This window comes from Bombus terrestris, chromosome 4, assembly GCF_910591885.1.
Source record: "Bombus terrestris chromosome 4, iyBomTerr1.2, whole genome shotgun sequence".
Taxonomy (NCBI): Eukaryota; Metazoa; Arthropoda; class Insecta; order Hymenoptera; family Apidae; genus Bombus; species Bombus terrestris.
In genome coordinates this window covers 345,433-367,026 of record NC_063272.1, presented here as the reverse complement: position 1 = coordinate 367,026, position 21,594 = coordinate 345,433, and the positions used below count along the sequence as shown (strand labels likewise).

Genomic DNA, 21,594 nt, shown 5'->3' with positions numbered 1-21,594 from the left:
AAAATTTCTCGCGTCGCCGTCTCTGTGCCTGCGCGACTCGTACACAAACCAGCCGAAGGGTTAAGTATGTACGCGTGCTCTCCTAGCTAGAACGGAACACCAGCCTCCCTAATGGTATTTCTTACGCTCCTTATTTATCACGGGGTAGGCCGACGCGCGAGCGAGCGTACGCGAACATACTCGCTCTCGACGACGTTATTGCGAAATACGATTAGGTCGGTACACCACGGTACTCTCTTACGTTTCTCGTCTCCACCCTCCTTCCGATTGTCGAGCCTTCGGCTATTTCGAATATTTGCGCGTTCGAACGATGCCGATGCTCGAAATACCGTTTCGTGCATCGAACGACTCTGTTTCGCGCCTTTCGTTCACCGCGATAATGGCCGGTCTTTTTACGTTACGGCCTCTCCAACTGGCATTTCAACGAAACTGTCTTTTTAGAACGCTCAGCAGATACAAAGCTTCGCGCGATTGCTTTAAACGTTACACGCGAACTCTCTACTCGAGAATTCGCTCTCCTCCTCTTTTTTTCTTTTTTTCACGCGGTTTTTAGAATACACGATCGCGTCAGCGTGTTCTTCGAGCAAGCAACGTTTACGATAATCGTGCGAATTTCTCCGGTAATAAATCGCGGAAAGACGTGCTTACGCTCCGCCCTGACAGCAAGATGTAACTAGACAGCGGAGCAGAACCACCGCCTATTTCCCGGTGGAATCGCTCGTGCCTGCTCGGCTGCGTAAATAAGCTGTCGCGTTTTATTTCTTTCCTCTCCCTTTCTCTCGCCGTCTCGTGGAATATTCCACCCGCTTGCCGAGAATATTGCGAGCAACCGGTTGCACGCTTGGCCAGGTAGCCGAGAAATTCACCCCTCTGGCTATGCCGGGCTTTCATCGACGCTAACTTTTCTTCGAGCCGCGTGTCCGTATTTAATCCTCCGCTATTGTCCTCGACTCGTGTTCCTTCTCTTTTCGCGAATCACCCGCCGCCAAAGTGCTATCGCATAATGGCGATTACGCAATTTCCTCTTGTTCGTTGATTCGTGTATCAATCTCCTCGTACCGATTATTCTTTCCCCGTACTTCTTCGAGATTTCGAATTTAATACTTGGAAGGAATCGATCTTTTCGCGAGCGTATCTCGCGAATCTCTTCTGGTTCCTCGGCTGAAAGCGGCCATTTGCGTTAAGGTAACAGCCGATCTATTTTTACGTAAGGGGTTGGCCGGCATGGACGCGGCGCGTATCGGCGCGTACGACGCGTAAACGCCGCAGCCCGAGGCGTTTATCAGCGCATTAACAATTATATTACGGAAGCTCACTGTTACGCGCGAGCGAATTCATACGCGTGCCTTCGGGGCTCCGTGGGGTGAAAGCAACCATCGAGGGAAAAAATACTCCGGTAAAGGAGATCCGGAGAGCGGTGGCCAGCAAGTTGAGCTGGTCCATTGGGATCTACGGTCTGTAGAGGCTCTGGGCGATTCTACTTGGAATCTGCGAACGATTCTTGCGACAAAGTTGCTGCGTGTGCGTCGAGGGACTCCGTGGCATCGATCGTTCGCGGAAAATGTTGCCGCCGAAAGGAAACGAGTCTGGGACCTATTTGAAGAGGAGAAGGGGCTGGTGGTTTCCTCTGGCCCTTCGGTCAGCTTTGTTCTCGCGCTTGGTAGAAAGGGTCGAAGGAACGAGCATAGACCCTCGACAGCTTCGGTTACCCTTTGGTCGCGTCGTAACAGTGGCTGTGATTTAATTTTTTTCTCGCTGTCCGAGAGAGAAAGAGACCGGGAGGGGAGGGGTAGGCAGAGTGTCATATTCACGACACGGGCCGATGGATGGCGCAAAAGCAAGAGAGACAGCTGGCCCTCGGCCATTGAAGGGCCACACCGGCAGAGCGAAATCAAGCGGGGGTTCGTGCCGGTGCCAGCCGGAGAGCCAGAGAAACGGACAGAGACGAAGCGAGAAGGACAAAGGGTGCGACGAAGGCGGAGAGGAAGAGAGAGAAAGAGAGAGAGAGAGAGAGAGAGAGAGAGAGAGAGAGAGTGAGAACGGGGGCGAGGACGAGTAGTCTCGGCGAGACTTAATTAAACAGCGGGCAAAGCCAGGTTAGTTCACAAAGTGACCGCGGCACCTACCCCCTTGTAGCCACCAGCATCGGCTCTTCGCCGATATAGCTACCTTCTGGGGATATACTAGCCCACGTATCGGCTTCCAACGGCGAACGACCGCCGCAGCCAACGTCCACGTCGCTTTACCTCCGATCGACCCATCGAACCTGGTTTTATCGCGCGTACCCCAACTTTTCCAAGATTTTTAATCCCCTTTCTATCGACTCTTTCCCTCCCGAGCACACGATATTCTTGGCACTACCCAGCTCCGCTCCAAAGAACGTTCGAATCTCAGCCACGCGACGGCGACTTTGCTCTGCTCTACTCTCGGCTCTTTTCCCCGAAGCACAAAGCAGAGACCGGCAAAAAATTCGCGGAAAAATCGAAGCCGTGCACGATGCCCTGGTACGGGGACAGCCCAGAGGCCAAAAAGGGCTGCTGTTCGGTGGCGACACCTTTGTCGTGGCGCTCTCGCATCCCCGCCACCAAGGGGAAAGAAGAGTTTATTTTCGCGGGGCGGTGGCGAAAGCGTGACAGAGTAGTCGCCGGTGTCAGCGTCGCCAACCGACGTTCTTTTTATCTCAAAGCCGTATCCCTTTTGCGCCTCTTCTGTATTCCTCAATTTCCAATGAGTCGGAATACGACATGAAACGCTAAACTGCCACAAAGGGGGTAAGCCGCTCTCACCGGTCGAACCCTTTGCCCGATCTGCTCTCTCGTCGCAGCGCTGATCGAGGTGGAACCTCGTCCCCCTCGCTCTGCCCCTCTTCCCGCCCTTTCTCCCGTTCGATTCTTTGTCACACCGCATTAGATTCGCTTCTGTTCCTGTCATTATTCGGAACGAATTCGTCGGCCATTACTGGCTGAAGACTCGCGGAGATCGTTAAGTCGATGACGGTCTCCTTCCTTCGCGTCGATCGTTCTGGTCGTCGATTTTCCTCGGCTGTGATGAGTCATCGACAAAGTTGGTACCAGAGAAGACGGAGGAATCCGGACTCGATCTCGACGGTTCGTTCGAACGAACTAGTTCGTCTCGAGTAAAAACTTTCAAATTCGTGTGCTCGTGTAAACCGTTTGCATAGCCGATCTTTTTTTTTTTTACTTATGTTTAAATTAGACCGAGTTGTTGTATATACGTTCTTTAAACCGACATGGTGACGTAACCCTATATTAACACATGTCTTTCGTTTACTTCCAACGCGCATCGGATTTCTATGATAAACCGTAGAAACGCTAACTACGCGACTACGAATATTTCCGGGCAGAAGATATTCGCCCCATCGTCTCTGTCATAGCGAGTCTCCTAATGTTTGTCCACCGCGGTGACTTTGTTCTGGCGCAACGATCACGCCGGGTTTCCGGTTGCGGGATTCAATGAATCAGAATGGTCGAGCAAAGGATTCGTAGGCCAGGCGAAGCCAGAGGAAGGGTGGTAATCGACACGTTTCCACGCAGTAGCGTCATCGTCGAGGAGCAGAAGGACGTCGACTGCGTGGATGGTCAGACGGAGACACAAGGGAGGACAACGTTGTTGCACGCATCTCCCCGTCCACCGGTTGCCTCGAGAGCAGTAACAATGCCGGGGAGGGTTCCGGCGTTCGGTGTGTGTAAACGTTCACTTCAAAGCAAATCAGCTATCGTTACGCACGGGAGCACCGACGTCATCGATGTCCATACCCGTTGCCGGTGTTGTTGTTGTTGTTGTTGTTGTTGTTGTTATTGTCCTCCTCGTCGTCATCGACGTGGTTGTCGTGGATGCAAACTCTTTTGAGAATTAGCTCTTCGAAGCTCGTTCGAAGATGACACAGCAGCGGGTTGCTTTGCGTCGCGACAGATACTTGGATGGATATGTTAGTCACGGACTATTGATCCAGGGGATGAATCTAATACGAGTAATTATAGTATGCCGGTGTATCGTTGACGAGCATCGCGTCAGAAATCTTTGAGGGGATCGTCAACCGTGAACGTGCAACTAATGAACGGTTATCATTCCTCCGTCGATCCGAGCTATTCGATTTAGGCTTATTTCAGCTTCAACTTTGACATATACCAACGAGACTTGTTCGAGTTTGAATCGCTGTGGCGTCGTTCGAGTTTTAAAATCCGTATTACCCGCGGTGGTAAATATATAGCTGCGTAAACTCGAGGATAGCGTGACGCTGGTCGAACTGGGGTTGAAACGCGGCAAAGTCCCTTGGGTCCCAATTACACCGACACCCGATCCAGGCATTACAGGCCGGCTAATTCAAGGGACGAGGAGTGTCGCGCGTATAAATCTCGTCCGGTTGATTGTACAGTTTCAATTCTGTTTGTCGCCACCGTGCCATGTCGAAACGAGGCGTCGTTGCATCGGGGTAGCTGCGAAACGATTATTCTCTTTCACCCGGTTGTCATTCCTCTTCCCTCCTATTATCTTTTTTTTTCTTTTTTTTTGGTTCTTTTCTTTTTGCTGTCCCGGGCAAAAAACGACGATGGTGTACGAACGATGGCGAGAGACTCGCGTTAAACGAACGAAACCGAAAGGACGCGGAAGAGGAAGAAGAGCGCAGGCCGCGCGAAAGGGCTGTTTCTCTTGGGCGACAAAAGGTTCGGTTAATTACAGGAAGGCCGCAAGTTCTCGTAAAGCCGTGGCAAAGGCAGCTGTCGGCTCCCAAGGCGACCCGCGGGTTTACGGAGGTTTACGCGCGTCGAGGGCTTTTTGCTCCGGAGAAAACGCGCGTAGGTCGTCGTTCTGTTGGTTGACGCGTGACGTCGGCCAGAATTTCCGGCCGCGGATCCAATCCAGAACAGCGTCGCTCTTGTTCCGCGTTCTATTTGTTATCCTAGCCGCCGTCCACCAATCGCAGCCTTTGGCTCGATCTTGCTCTTCTATTCCCTCGATGACGGCGTAGTATCGTCGTCGTGGTCGTCGAAAAACCGCGAGCGCGATTAACGACTTTTGAAATCCGGTTCACGTAAATTCTGAAGACAACGTGGGAAACGTTGTTCGCGTTCCTTCCGCGGGAAAAAAACCTCCTTTTCCTCGTGCACACGCGGCGTGGACAAACAAACGGCGCTTTTTCAATCTTTTCCAAACAAAGCGTGCGTTTCGAGGAGAACTCGAACGAGGAAGTAACCACGTAAAGATTCTCTCTCGTTTGTAGGGAAGACGTGGCAGCGGCGGATTGTTCGGTGTATCGGCCCGTGCAAAGGTCATCTCATTGTTCGACGAGAGCAACGCGTGTCCCATTACAAATCCCTCGACCGGCGTGGAAGAACAACGAGAAGGTACCGTCTCCTTGCAACCCCTGCTAAGATAATACGGCCTGTCGGTCCGCGGGGGGTCGGAGATTTCAACCTTTACCGAAATGCCAAGCGGGGCTTTAAACGGGCTAATAACGCCGCGCCCCCTTCCAACTCCCCTGTCTACCCTCCGATTCCCTCCTTATTGCGCAAATTGCCTTTGCAGGCACGAATAACACGATACGCCATCAAATTGATAAAGACATCAGGCTTGCCACCGACTTCCGGGTAACGTGACGAACCAACCTATCCGTGACGCGGAGAAACGTGAGTATCTTTCCTTTGGAGAAGCAAGCCAATGTCAATGTTTCTTCTGTTTCGTTGGTCGTCGATACGGGATCGTTTGTATGATTACACTCCCTATGAAGGGTAATAGACTGGGGTATTATAGGAAGAAAGCAGTTCGCGATGCTTTTCATTTGCGCGCCGGTCATTAGCCGAATGAAAGACGATGGTCTTAGAGAGCGGTTGCGTCAATATTCTCCGATGATCGATCATCCGACCGGAACCACAGGAGGCCTCGCGCAAATTAAGTATCGTCTTACGCTGGCCGCCGCCTTTAAGAATCCTCGAAAGTACGCGAGAGGCGAACGAAAGCGGCGAACGAACGAGAAACACGGAATTCGTAGCAGCATCGATCATCGCGTCGATGGGCGAGAGGAACCAAAGGAGGCAGGCGAGAAAGGGACAGAGAGGCGAAAGCAAAAGTTTTGCACAGAAAGATAAAGGTTTCTATAGTGGTTTGGGGAGGGGGTCGGTGGACTATTTCCTATATTTGCGATATCATAGAACTTGCTTGACATTATGGGTGGCGTCGGGGGTGAGCCAAGGGATAGATGGGCTATTCCGTGAGACCGGCTGTCATATTCATGTATTGACACTGAGCTGGTTGACTAATGGACTGCTGTTGTCAGAGGCTCGTGTTACCGCGAGGGCCCGGCCCCTGCAACTCGTTTTTCCTGCGAATCGACCGAAACGCGTCCACGGCTATACCACGACGACGACGTCGACGTCGACGTCGACGTCGACGTCGACGGCCGCCTCTGATGCCAGCCGAATCGACGTACCAAAAGAAACGAAAGGGAAAAAATAAAATATCGGCTCGATCGAGCGAGTGGATGATCGACGCGAACGAAAACGCGCGCGCCGCTTCTCCCTGCCCCCGGAGAGCCACTCTTTTTGGTACGAAGCGCAATATAGCGATCGTGCGCGCGTCCGCCCCGAAGCACGCGGATATTCCTGTCGGTCTTCTCGACTTTTACATATTTATCGCGTCTCGCATTGTGCTCGCGTCAGCCGGGACGCCGACATCTTTTGCCAGGAAAATCCGCGATATTGAATTTACCTGCCACCCTTCTGCCGCTAACGTTCCACCATCTCCCTCTTTCCTTCGTCCAGCAGCGAATCGATTCGCCGGCATCGAAACGCTTTCACTCGTGAACGATGCTTTCCCGCAGTCTCGTTACTTGCGTCTTACTTCTCAAATAGACAATCGAGTCACGCGGCCGATGTTTGCAAGCGAAAAGAATTTGCCGAGTGATTCATCGACCACGCGGCGACTCGCGACTCTGTCGCTCCACGTACCAGAAGTCTCGAATCTCTCGGGCGAGATCTCGATCCGACAGGCGCGACGCAATGCACAGATCGCTCCTGGTGCTCGCTTTTTCCACGCTAGCCGAAGAAAGGAGAGAGGAAGAAGGCACGGACGGACAAAGGGGAGAGTGGGTGTCGGTGCAGGATCGAGTAGGTGGTCAAAGAGAAGCAGAGCCCGTAAACGCGAGACGACTATTCTATTACCGACTGACATTCGATACAAACTTGGTCGAGCGATCACGGCCTTTGCCACGTTTCCTTCCTTCCTACCTCCGACCCTGTTTCCACCCTTCGTTCCATTAAAGTCGCGAAACAGCCGGGACGAAGGCTGGTCCGAAGGAGGAGAAGCACGGCCAAGAGTAGTCGTGAGTCTGCAGCAGGCTGGAGCGAGGGTCCTTCGAGACTGGAATAATAGGATACGCTGGGACCTACGAGCGTAGCGAACACTTTATAGCGGCGTGTCTCTGCGTGGCTGCTTTGATTTATCGCGGAGTTAAACGGCTCGACGCGGGAACGCCCTCTGAAACCTCCTCTTCTCGCGGATGATCGTACGTCGCGGGCGTACTATGCACGAAAAGCTCGTTTACGTGGCCGCTAGATTCGTCGTAAAGAGCATCCGTTTAGTCGGGGACAGGCATCCGTAGACGCGGTCGATGGAATTTTGCGTGACGATATGGCCAGTAAACTGACACGATGTCTAGTCATCGTTCGAAGCGAACGTTAGGAGATTGGATACTCACCTCGAACCTTTTGCTCGTCCTGGAGCTGTCGCTCGAGGCTGTCTTTAACCTCCCTTTCTCGAAGAACGTCCATCTTCAGTTCGGCTGTAATCAGAAAAAGAGAAAATATTTCATTTCGGCCGTTGTACGACTTTCGGGATCGAAATGATCTTGCGTTTTGAATTATTCTGCAAGTTAAAGATCGAGTCGAGTTATTCATCGACGATCTTCTTCGTCGTTACTTCAGCCAAAAGATAGCGCGGCAGAATATCGTACGGTCTGGCGGGTTCGTGATTAAATCCAACAGACGACGACCGGACCAGAGCTCGCATAGTTACCTTTAATAGAATTACATCGAGACGCTCGACGATACCGACCGCGTTCGTCCTAGCTCGTCTCTAAGACGCTCGCCCTTTCTCCGTCTTTGCGAACAACCCCCGTCACCCTTGGGACTCGCCACGCTAAATTAGCCATTTCAAATCTCGGCAAGAGGGTGCTGGGATCGTCGTCGTACGGAAATTCGCATTTCTGACTGCGAGACCCCGTGATTCTCGATTCGGTTTACGAAACGCTGCGAAATGGTTGAAGAAACGCGCCTGACGCTGGATTATCGACATTTTGGAAGCGAGTAGATCGGGCTCGAAGCCCTCGGGACAGCGTGTCAGGTATCGATGAAAAGGAAAGAAGTCGGTTTTTAGCCGGTGAAACGTTCCCAGGGTCTAAATCAAGCGGGCTAATTCGGTTTAACGGAAGAAAAGAAAGCAGGGGAGGGGAAAAAACGAGCCACCCTCTTTCTGGTTGTCTGCTTCTCGAATTACGTTGGTAGCCAATGAGCCGCGCAGTTCGTAACGCGTCTCGCGGCTCATCGACCGATAAGCCGCTCGTTAGATCGCTACCAATTTGCGGACATTTCGCAGGGTCGTTTTTCTCGCGATTCTTCGAACGCAATAAAACCTGCTCGATATTGTAACGACTGGGTGAAACGACCTAATCCGCTCGGGGGAAGCTAATCTACGTTCCATCCCTCGTGAAATATACCCGATTATTCCAACTTCGATATCGTTGTAATTCCTCTTCTCCTTTGTACCGTCCTATACGAAGCGAAGCGAATAACGGAAAAGATATCGCGTTGGAATATGTAACATATAAATACTGTAAGGAGGATATCGTTGGAAACACAACTTGCGAAAAGCGAATCGGTTCGGCAACAGCATCGAAAAGGGCAGAATCGCGCGATATCCGCGGAGATAGACGGGGGCAGGGTGACGAGCCACGCGGAGAATCAAGCCGGTAGATTAGGTAGGGGCGCGCGTCTCAGCAGTCTGCCGGCAATTTGAGAGCGTTTGCGAGGTCCATTAACGGCGGTAACTCTTCACGACCGGCCGCCACGAAGATTCAATTTGAATGCTAACCAGAATAGGAAGTTCGCGCCGGTGCTCCGCCGCTATGTGTATACGTTACGCGGCTGCCCCTTCCTGCCGTGCTCCCGCCTGTCCACCACCCCTCGCCCCACCCCTTTCCACCCTGTTATTGCCAATTTCGGCGCGTTTCTGCAGCCCACTTTGCGATCGTTTAGATTATCATCTCTCCCGGTTTCTCTTTCTCTCGTCCCGACGTTAGGGTCTCGTTCGACTCTCTTCTCTTCCCCCCTTACACCTCCGAACCTCCATGCTCTTCTCCGCCTCGTCTACCTTTCCCTCAGTACCTAACGTTTCCGGAGATAATTGAACTTTATTAGAGATCGTAGTTGATGCGAACGTCAACCCCGCCGCCTCGGCCCGATTCGAATCGGCTCAGTTTAACGATCACCCTGTGTCTACTCTCGTTGCCTCTCTGCCCCTTTCACCATTCCTTTTTAAATATAACTTTTCGGTCCTATATATATATATATATATATGTATATGTATACATTTTAAAGAGAACCGCGATCAAGTCGGAAGTCAGGAAAATCAATTCCTCGAACGCGGCGCGGAGGGTGCGCGGCATGGGGTGCGAGCTTATTGAAATTCGACCGCGAGCTCGTGGCCATTAAAATTTCAGGGATTAACGTTGGCCGCGATGAACAACTGCCACGTAAGAAAAGTCGCCCTTTGCAAGAGGGGTGCGTTTCTCAGTCGTCGTTCCCGCGTCAATTAGACGTTCCCTAATCGCGAGTCGCTCCATAAACTGTGAATTACGCGCTGCTTGTTACTCGGACGGACGAATCTATCGGATGCGGTTTCGCTTGCCTTCGTCGTTCCTTGCCGATCGAAACTCTGCTTTCGCCAAACCATTCACCTTCTCTCCTTCCATATCGGTTTTCCTTCTCGCTATCTGCAATCGTTCAGGGTGTTCCGAAGAGGCTCGAATGAGTTTCCTTATCGCGGATCGTTTCGGATTCGAGTCGGCGATGTTTCGAGTCGCGCGACAGCTGCGCCGACTCGCGACTCGCCTCGTTAAGACCCGCACGAATCGTCGGAGAGGCGAGTGTCACCGCGGACTATCGCTTCGCGAAATCGAGTTTAGACGAAGGATCATCGGCGATAATAATATTCACGGTAGCTCGAGCACTCTGGCTCGGCAACAATAACGGTGCAACGGAACGTGCATGCCACTGTTCCCGGAGCGATTCATGGTTATTGATTAGTATATGGTTGGCGGGAAGACGGGAGGCGGCGGTGGCGGTGGCGGTGGCGGTGTAGCGTTCACATCCCCCGAGGGCTTGTACGACGACGTGTACGCACGGTATAGCTTCTGCACGACGCTAAGATATTCGCAGGGCCTCAGGCCACCCTCAGAAACAACAATGTCAACTTAGCCGCGCGCCGTGCCCTGCAATCGTTTGAATAGTATAATGTAGCTTTCGTGTTACGCCCTGCCGCCCTCCGACACGCGTCCATCGATATATCGCCGCCTTCGACCTACGCCTACGCCCACGCAACGTTCTCGATCGTCTCGCGGATTCGCCTAACCGCTGCACTTCTTCCTCTTCTTCTGCTATCACCCGTGCGAGATTGACAGGCGTTTACGAATTTCATTTCGAAACGGACCTGATAATAATAAACCGCCATTGGGAATCGTAGATTATACCTGTAGATTTAATTTACAACTAATTTACAACTCCAAGGATCGGAAGCTCGACTCTGGTATTCTTTTATTCCCTTTCTCGCCAATTTTCCGAAAACTCCGCGAACGCGGCTTGTTCTTTCTTCGGAGAAGATAGTGCTCTCGATTATTACACGGAGAAATCGGATTTTCGTCGTTCCCGAATTTCACAAATTCCTTAACTCGAATGCCGATTAATCCCGCGATTTGCTTTATTTGCACGCGCAATGGTTTCCCCTCCTGGAAAGAAGGCCCTGCCGAAACATCGATATTATTGTTTCCACCCTTGCATATTATAAACGCGTAACGATCGTCCTGCCGTATATACTCGCAAGTTTGTCCTTTCCCGCGGGCATAACGTCTCCACGCGGCACTTCAATTGTCTGTGACGTTCACGAGCGGAAACACGTTCTTCTCCGAGACTTCCACCGCGACGATGAAGTTAAAAAGTTACCCCGTTATTATCGAATCGCGGAATCACGATCCTCGGATCGATCAAGATAGAATAGGAGGGTAACGCGAGGCGTTTCGCGACTTTGCTAGATCGTAAGACGACGAGAGGCCAATAGTTATCCTGCACGGATTACGATCCTCGGCTAAGGGCTACAAGGGTTTCCCTCCTACAGGATTTAAGACGGACTTAGGCCTTGTTCCGGTCGCTGACCACTTTGCCTCCCATTAACCATTAACGGATCTAACGAAAATAGGATTAAATCGCAGCTAGTCGAGCTCGCGCACTAAAACTACTGCCGTTTGCGCCGGGAGTCGGGTTTCTTCGCCGAAAAGCCGTGTCCAACGGATTATCCAACTTCTTCTCCATCGTTGATCGGCGCTCTCGACATTCTCAAATTCCGACAATCTTTTCTTTCTTACGTTTGTAATCTATTCGAACTTTGAAAGTGTTCTACAAAGATTCGCCAAATATCCAACTTGTAACTGCTGCTACGTAGTAGCAGAATCTTCTAGTTACGGTGGAAACGTGTTTCGACAAACTCGATAGGCAGGCTCGTCAAGGCAATCAAATATGTGTCTCTAGATTCTTATATGCATTTGGGTCTTCGTATGTTTCGTTAAAACCCCACTTCGTACGAATACGTATCAATTCTAGCCGCAACTTAAGCGAAGGAATAACAACGGGAGTAACGCGTAATTGTATCGGCGAGTTTACAGATGTGACAGTATTCGTGGCGCCATAGGTACAGTTTGCGCGATCGATCGAAATGACTTATCTTCCAGTCATAGCAAATATTGTTGCATGTGTTCTTCCCGATGCTTTCCCATTCCAAGGCAACTCCCCTTTCTGTTGGTATAATTATGGTATCAAACATTCGCGAGCATCGTCGTTTTAGAGTACACAATGACCCACGTAAACATACGATCGTGTTCCTATTATCGATCCGAAACAAAAGCGAACTCTCCTCGTTTCCTTAACTAATACTTTTCGCGCCAACAACGAGCCAGTCAATTCCGAAGGAATCTCTAATCTAGCCACGTTCCCTGTCCTTTTCTCAGCCTGATAACCACCGAGACAATCGAACGAGGATACCAGGGCAGAAGGAACGCGGTCCTAAGTCGCGGTCGATCGTAGGTGAATAGTTTCGATATCTTGGTTGGCAATCGAGGACGCGGGACTACGGTGGCCGTGTTCGTCGCACGAACTCGGCCGGAGATACGGCGAAGAGCGTTTTCGCGTTTCAAGATAATCCTTCCTTCCTTCGGGAACAGACTCTCCGGTATATCTTGCCGAGTTATTGCACAGCCGTCGCTTAGAAACCGCCGCTGCTACGATATCGCAGCCTTCGGTTCTTTCCATCTTCGTCGGTCTTTACTTTTCCCCCGTGAACGGATTTCAATTTCGGAGAACACAGAAAATCAAATCGCACGTGTATTTCGATAGTATCGCCAATCGAAGTAATTCGGTTCTAAAATTCGGAAATAAAAATGAAATAGAAATTTCATCGACTAAGAACGAATAATTACAGAAATCATATGCGATCGCCGTCTCTTTGGTTCCGTTCTGTTCGCCAAGATTATGTATTTGGTACATAATTGCCTTGAACAGCTTGTTTCGAAAGGGGCTAAAAGATCTTTCAAGCAAAATCGTCAACGAATCTAAGGATGAATTATGTAACATCGCGAAAGATTTTTACTTCGGTATCCAACGGTCACCAAATTTTGCCGGTCACGAGCGCGAATCGATCTCGCTCAGTCGTTGAACCGAAGCGCATACGTAATCCATCGCGAAGCCCCCCTTTTTCCCCTCGTTCTAGCGAGTCTGACGCGACGTGCCGCTGGATCTTTATCGTTATTACGAGTGTCTGTCCGACTGTACGTGCGTGCATGCTAGACCGCCCGTGCACAGCACGAGACATTAATGGTTGCCGATCGTAAAACGTTCACCGGCCGAGAATCCCGCGGCATTTATCGAATAACCTCTGCCGACCTGTGGCTAGCTTCTTAACGGTCGATCCTTCTTTTTCCGTTCCTTATCCCTCTGCTCGGTACCATCGTTCTCTCTGTCGATACAGGTTGAAGAATTGGTTTCCGCTGTCTCGCGACTCCTAGAAGCTTGTCGACTCGCGACACTGTACCCGGTGCTTCATAGCCGACAATTTATGCGAAGGCAAAGCGTATCGCGTGCACCGGAAACAGCACGAGTTGTAAAATCGCGCTACCGAGCCAGCTGCCTCTCTTTCTCCGTCCTGTATGTCACTCGAGACAACCGTAATTAAGAATCGCTCTAACGAATGCGACGTAACTCGGTATCTTCATCTTGTCGTACGTTCACCATCCTGCCGTTATCGCGTTGCGCTAATAACCGCCTGCCGATTTTATGTCTTCAACTACCACCGTCGCATCGCACGGACAAATCCCGATATCGATAAATGTTCATCATTTTCTTTGAAACTTTTACTCGCTATACATGTAATCGTAAATAAAACGCGAGTAAGCAAGTACTGGACATCATCGATTACGTATTATCGACGTTATCTTCTCAATCGTGACAATCGCTGAACACGACGTATGTATATATATATATATGCAAGCGGGATTGCGTTGTCGCCTCAGGGTTTAGGAGTACGGTGGAACACACCTGGAACACCTGCCCACCGCGATGTTCGCGTCTCGCGGCGATTCTTGGAGAACGAAAGAAACGACAACTCTTGTCGTCACGCTTTCCTTATTTACCCAACGCGCAGGTTCGCGCCTCCTCTACGGTCTAATCGGGCGGTTACGTCACGCGAGAAAATTAGCCAGACTCGTCTCGCGGGTCGAGAGGATGGAGTCGCAGGCGCATAATGCGCGCGATTATATGCATTAAGCCGCGAGGGGCGTGCTTTAAGGGCCAATTATCGCGGTGCTTTTACGCCGTTGGCGAGAATCTCTCGCCGGGGCACGATGACACTTTCGAAACGGGATTCTGTCGCGTACCGACTCGTTCGTTCCTTCTTTTCCTCTTTGTCGTGGATGGGCCCGGTCATGAGTCGAGGGGAGTCGCGAGGAGAGGGAAAAGCAGAGAAGGCTCCGCGAGAGTGCCACGAAGCCGCGTGCCGTCGTCGATTCCACGTTGGCGGACCAGAGAGACGCAACAAAATATTCGTTGCTCGCGGCAGTAAACGGCGTCGTTAACGACGCGACTTCTCCCTCTTTCGTTCATGCGCGTCGCCACCAACTCTCTCGCGTGGCCGTTACCACTGCTCTTTTATTGCCGGTAAATTACACGCTTTATTCGACCCGTGCGACGACCCAACCGAAAGCAAACTGTATAATTGAACGGTAGTTAAAACTGCGGTAGGTCAAGTTTCTTTCCACCTTTCTTTCGAGTGAGGCCGTTTCTCTCCTTTGTCTCTGTCGCTTCGTTCGCTCTTGACGCGTTCGATGAGAAATCTGATCAAAATCGAATTCGACTTTCAATTTCGTCAAATTAACAGTTATTCATAAGGTTTCATTTTCAAACATCTTCCAATTTAAAATTACCGCTTGGGTCTTCCTCTAACCGTAAAAATGTCGTGTTTAAGCGTACAATCGAGCGAAGCGTACAATCCGATACTGCAGGTACGCGTAAAGAAGACGGACGAACGATCGAGCCGGCGATCGGTAATCGGCCGAAGGTCGCGAGAGGAAAGACCTCGGCAACAAAGTCTCACGGGAGACACTTAAAACGGCGGCGACGATAAAATCTGCGACGCAACAAAGTCTCGGACAGAGTCTGGGAGAAGAGATAGGGACGGAAAAGAATCCGCGAGATCTCCTCCCGTGGGCTTCGAGAGGCTCGTAAATTTCCGCTTTTATAATCGTGCTGGATGCGAGTGTCTCACCTCCTCTCCTGCCGGGAAATCGCGCGCGGGATCGTTAGTCGCCAATGTCCGTTTTGTCGCTTAATTCCAAAGCGACAACGATCGGTGACGATCGAGCGGCAGGATCGATGCCCAGAGATCGTTAAATCCAAGATTTAAGCGACGTGTTCACCACGGTTTATCGTCGCGTACCGTAGTTTTCCTCCTACTCTTGTCGAGGCTTTTTCTAGCAAATGATACATACGCCTTCGGATATCTCTCTGTCAATTCATCCTCGTTCGTTTGCGTTTGAACAACGTCATCCATTACAATCTGTGTAGCGTATGTTCTTTAGGAAGTTCTGGATTTTGTAATTTGTGAAGGTCCTCCAGATCGATACCATTGGATATTTCCAATCGGTTAGAATCAACGTTCGACGTATTCGACGAGGCCAGCGAGCTGGACTCTTTCTCAAGTTCGTGACTCCTTTTATCGTTAAATAAATAAACAACCAGTTGTCGCCGCGTTAAGGATAATTTATTAGCTTCCTTAACACCAGCGGTCCCTCTCTCTTAAATTCTTTCCCCCTTGTTTCGCTCGCACGCTGCCTGCCTACTCTCCATCCTTCTTTCCTCCGATTCTCCGTATCTTATTGTCTCCTTTTATCGATGCACCGATGCCTCCCCCCCGAAAGGAGAAGAAAGTCGAGGAAAGAAACGCGCTCACGATGCGTGCGTCTATAGCCCGCTTATCCTAGCCCCTTTTGGCCGGTGGCTTATGCTAAAACCGAGCCCTTGTGGTTTCTCTAATTGACAATCGGCCGCGTTCTCCAGACCAGGCGAACCTCCGGAGCTCGAGGTGGGAACCGACAACGACCACGCTGCTGCGACATCGTATTGTTTCGCGTTTTTATTCCTACTTTTCTGCCCGGTTTGGTAGGGAACCACGGCGGAGGGAGAAGGACAAAAGGGTGGAGCTCTTCGTCGGTTTCTCGGCACGAAGCGCATACCTCGGGATCACGCTCGTTTGCGCTTTCCACGGATTCGCGCGAGAATAGCCGGACCTGGCCACCGGATCGCTGGTGTGCGTGCTCTCTCGGTCGCGGCTCGAATTAACGAGTAACAACGGGGCCACCCTGACCCGGGCGCCAACGTGTCCCATTAAAGGCGCCCTTTTTCTTCCAGCCGGCTTGCTGCTGTTGCTGCTGCTGCTGCTGCTGCTGCTCGTTATGAAAATTCCTCGAGTTCGATACCGGGACACATTATCGAGACTGCTGCTGCGATTTGGTACTTTCACGACGAAAAAGCATGTACGCTATTTCGCCTTTGTTTCTCAGAGGCGAGGGAAGAGAAATTATTACGATACGCATATCCTGAAGTTTATCCAACCATTTTTTATGGCAACTACAGTCCTTTTAATCGTTTGTTTCTATACGACGAGAAATATGTATTCAATTTAGCGTGTACATTTTTCTTCACAGTCACATTGATTTCGCGATAAATCAACATGGCACACGCAAGCAACGTGCAGTCGTACCTTTCGTTGCAAACATTCGAGTCCTTCGACCAGTTGCTTCTCGTTTGAACGCAGTCTGATTGATTTACGTTTAGCCCTGGCAGCGAACGACCCTCCGCCCCCTTGGGTCGCGCGCGCGAGCCAAAGCAACGCTATCTCTCTATCGGCTGGCGGAGCGGCCATTATCGCGCAAACTATGTACGCACACGTGTATCGATGGCACGCTCGTTTTTTTCCCACTCGTTTCTCTGTATACGTCGTTCGCGAAGCAATCGGCTGCCCACCCCTCGCTTTTCTGCCCCCAAGAGCACGGATATTTCCGTGGCCGTGTAGGCATCGCCGCAGATCGATACCGGCAACGGTTTTCTGCCTTTTCCCATCTCGTTCGCCTGCCAGGCTTCAAATTAGACACTGATACTAGCAGGAAAAGCGTATTGGAAACCTACGTGAAACAAGAGTGGTTAAACTTGCCAACTAGCTCTTTTTACGATTCGTTGATTCTCCCTATTCCAGGATGTCGTTCGAGACCTCGGGCCAACGTTCGAACTTTATCGCGTCGGATGTTTGCTTTAATTAGCTCGTTCGCGTGGTCTCGGATTTAATTAAGAATGGAACAGCTTTATTGCCTTGGAAACGTCCTCCCCCGGCGACTGGTCGCGCGGTCCAGACACCGACCAACAGACAACAGCCGATCGGTTTTATTTTCAGTGGCCGAAGAAGTTCCTCGACGAATCGATCTGAACGGTACACGCGGATCGAGAAGCTTCTTCGACCGTTTCCTCCCCCCATCTCCCGTCGCTTCTCACGATACCCGCTATTAGCCAGCTGTAATTTATTACTTTCCACCTTAATAAGCATAATAATCGACGCGGCCGGTTGTTCGCGCGCTCGCAGTCCCGCGACCTTCGACCCTGAGACGATCTTTAAGGTAGCCTGCAAGTGGTTGCGGACGTTTAATGATGCTCGGGGCTGCGCCGATTCGGCTCTCGCGAATGGGAGCAACGAATCGAACGGGGAACGGGGCGATGGAACAAGAGCCAAGGAAACCAATGGAATCGTAATTCCTTCCAGCTCTTCTTCGTTTTGCTGTTCCCTGTTCGCGTACCCTTCTCTCTTTCCCTATTTATAGTAGGTAGAGGAACGGGACCAGTGGTACCGGACTCGATAGCTCGCAGTCCTACACGTTTTTTCGGGTATCCCGTGCTCGGGACCAGTTCAGCTTCCTGCGGCTTTACATCTGTGTTTAGACCGTGACCATGCTGGAAGATATAGTACAAATTGTCGATCTTGATCTCGACCAGCGTATTCGAATTTATAGTAGCAGCGAACTAACCCGACCACTTCAAAGCGTACGATCTATCGTAACGCACGTATTATTATCGCGCATAGTATTATTCGTAGCGTCAACGTAACGCCAGAAGTAACGCAGCATCAAAACACATCGTTGATTACAAGAGCGTAGCTCGGTAGCCAGACTGTTTGCATCCTGGTCCGCTTGCACCAGGCTCGTGCACAGAGGTCACGAGAGGGAAAAGAAGCAAAGGCAAAATAAGAAGAAGATAGACAGAGAGAGTCGTTGCGCTGTCGCGCGGCGTGGCTCGCGGTAATAGGATTTCACGTAAGCAGCCTCCCAGGCAGCGGCCAAAAATCGAAGGAGCTTACTGTAGGTAGGATGCGCCGTCGGCCGGTGCAGCCAGCGTGCTGGTTCGAACGAAACGGCCAAGGAAAAAGGAAGATGAAAAGGCGGTCGGGGGGCGAGGGGCGGCGACGCGACACTGGAGAACAGGGAGGCAGTGAGCAGAGAAGACGGTGGCACGGGGAGAGACACAAAGGAAGAGAGAACAGGGTGGGGGGGGGGAGAGGATGGAAAGGCCGCGAACGCGAGGCAGAAAGGAGAGGCAGCGAGAAAGAAAGACGTCCGGCCCGTACAATTTTAATTAACCCGGTACCGGGTAGCCGATCGCGATCGAATCGGGTGCACGATCTACAAGGAATCTACATAAGATCCTCCACTCGCGGCTACAACTCAATCCCCTCTTTCTATTCCGCTCTCTCGGCGGACCTTAAGCAACCGGCCCGCCACGGACTCTCTCTCCTTCTTTCTTTATCCACGTGCACGTCCACGTATACCTTTATGTGCGCGGACCCGTGCGGTGGACACGAAGAGGAGGCGCGCACAATCTTTGCGCTCCCGCCGTGGCTTCCCCTCGTACCCTTATCTCGGTGAGCATCGAAGATAGCGAGCACCTACGTTGCTCGCCAGCATCCGGCGAGCTCATATTGTTCTCCCGTGCATCGTGTAACTTACCGACCGAACGAGACCGTGAGTCCTCTCTTTCTATCTTTCAGCCACTTTTACGTTACTCTTTCCTTTTTCATCGAGGGAATCTACTCGTGCGTTCGTGGCGGACTTAACGAAGTTTAGGATACCACCCCGCGCGTTCCTTCTCGAAAATCCGCTCGGTTTCCCTGGCCGTCCCGTGCTCGTTCTCCAAAGAAACGCAAGATCGAGTCCGGTTCTCCAAAGGAGAGCGTCGGTCACTGCGCCGCTCCGAGGATTTCGCTCGTGTTTGCGCGTCCGCGCGTATTAGGGGTCCCGGTCGAAGCGGCCAACGCAGCCATACGGAGAAGCTCGGTAACACGATAGCGGCCGTATGTAAAACCATCTGGTGTAAAACGAGCTGCTGGTTCGTTCGAGTATTAAATCGGCCCTCTTACACCCTCTTCTTGGCCCTCGTCCTCCAGGCTACGCATTTTCGTCGATCTGCTCTCAATTCCTGCCCTCCTCTCTTCCTCCTACGATCTCGTTTTCATTCCCTTGACGCGTATCCGCGTCTCGAGTCGGTCCCTTTATCCAGCGATCTCCTTCTTTCTCTCCTGGATTCTTCATCGACTCGATCGGCTCGCGAACGAAAGCTCCTCTACGTTCGCTCCTTCGTTCGCTGCTCGTCTCTCGGTGAACGTTCGTGGACACGAGGAATCCGCGTTAAGCCGACTTGGACGTCGCGCGGCATGGAAGATGAACTCGTTGCTGGACACGCGTCGGCTCCGAGACGCGGAACGTCCTCTCGCGTTAAACTGCCGGCTTAATCGGCCGCTGGACCGGTCGCGAAACAAAGGACGGTCTCCTCGTGGCGATCGCCGCTGAGAGATACCGCGCTCAGAGAACCTACCGTGCCCGAAAGAATGCCACTTTTCTTCTTCGCTGCGAGGAAAAACGTGGGGTACGAGAGCGCGGTCCGGGACTCACCGCGTCCGGCTTCGACGTCGTTAAGCGCTGTGAACACGCGTTACTCGACGACCGTGGAAACGACACTTTATACCGCCGTTAATGGGCAATTAAAGGCCGGCTTTACGTTTCGGCTGGAATATATTTAAGCATCGCGTGTCCTTACTTCAGCGAGGAAGAGGTCGACGGAGAGTGAATACGAGCGAGCACGTGGTCCTCGAGAACTGGGCCAAGAAAGGATCATACTACGCGTTCGACGTCACCGTGTATTTCTATTAGAATTTTCTTACGCTGCGTACTCGTAGTATATAGAATACTCGCGTACAAAGAACTCGTTCGACAGGATGTTCCACTTTCCTTCTTATTTTATGGCGATCGTACGACGATTACGCGTCTCTGATTGCTATTAGCAAATCGCGAGCATCGACGCCGGGACGTCGAAACGCGAATCCTCTTAGGCACGCGATTATGCCGCCTGGAGAAGAAAGTCCGATCGATCGATCGATCTTTAACAAAGTGCCGGACGATCTTCACAGAAACGCTAGGGTCGTCGTCGACGAGTGACTTAAACACTTCGTCGTCTTCATCCGATCGTGTGATCTCTCTCTTCTCTTTACACCTCTTCCTCGGATGTTTCCAGGTCTCGAGACGCTGCATGTCGGACGCTAATAATAATAACACGAGTCGATCTATCACGCGCTTAATGAGAACGAAGGCGAGGTACACGACGCGAGTCCACGGTTCGCAGGTTCGCCTTGTTAATCGCGTTACCTCGGTTCGGCCGTTATCTACTTAAGACACGCGTCGCTTATCCGCCACGGATACAACGACGATATCTCAACGAGTAAACGTTTCTTTACGCGGGCTGATTTTTTGCCAGTCAGTCGTATTTCGCGTTCGAGATCGATCGTCTTTGCGAAGATCGGGGATTTTTTCCACGAGATATACAAACGCTAAACGGCGAGTAAATTCTCGGCGTGGTTTTCAATAAAAATCGTGAAAAGCAGGTATTCGGATTACCTTAAAATAACACGTTCCATCGGAAATGGTACGAGAACCAAACGGTAACGACATACTCGAGACAGAGCTAGGCGAAATTACAGCACTCGAACGGCGCCTAAATTGCTACTCTTTCCGTGGATCCTTAAACCTTAATGGCTGGCGAGAGTAACGCGTTATTACCCTGAAATTAGTCGTCGACACCGCGAAGCTGGTATTCGGATTCATCTCGTGAAGTTTCAGCGCCGGATGTCACGGGCGATACCGTGCCGTGACAGTCGAACGCCGAACAAATTACAGAAGTAGAGGAGTCAACAGAAGTAGGAGTGAACGATGGACAAAGAGGGGAAGAAAGGAAGGGAGGGAGGAAGAAAGAAAGGAAAATGGGATGGAAGGGTCGGTGAAGAGACTAATGTCTCTTAATGCGGCTTCGCGAGAGCTGGCAGATAATGAAATTGCGGCCTCGGCTAGAGACGCGTTAAGAAAGCCATGCCACTGACCTTTCTCGTAGTTGATTTGCCTCTCCTGCTGCCTCGCGTTGTCGGCCGCGACCTTGAGCAGGCCCTGGATATTCCTGAGCAGGGTCTCCGTACTCGAGACCGAGGGATCCTGGCCTCCCTGTGAAACGGCCACCGCCGCGGAGGCGATCTGGGAATAATTCAGAGCCTGAGGACTCTCGGATCCCGGCGCGGGAAGCGGCAGGTTCTCCGGCACGTCCGACAGATCTGAAAAAATTACCCACATACGTGTAAGATTGTTCGATTCGATCGACGTCGTGCCGATTCGCGTAGAATTTT

The 21,594-nt window shown here is 51.4% G+C and overlaps 1 protein-coding gene across 8 annotated transcripts in view; it reads right to left on the bottom strand.

The window, feature by feature from the left end:
* LOC100649754 (dachshund homolog 2) overlaps positions 1-21,594 on the bottom strand; it is a 143,988-nt gene that overhangs the window by 27,753 nt on the left and 94,641 nt on the right. For all 8 annotated transcript variants that reach the window (XR_007223936.1, XM_048405470.1, XM_048405469.1 and 5 more), the window contains 2 exons: positions 21,298-21,522; positions 7,715-7,798 (listed from right to left, as the gene is read on the bottom strand). Coding sequence is in view for 7 of the 8 variants with exons in the window: in XM_048405470.1 (XP_048261427.1) it covers positions 7,715-7,798; positions 21,298-21,522 (309 nt within the window). In the remaining variant the exon portion in view is untranslated. The remainder of the gene's footprint in view (positions 1-7,714; positions 7,799-21,297; positions 21,523-21,594) is intronic.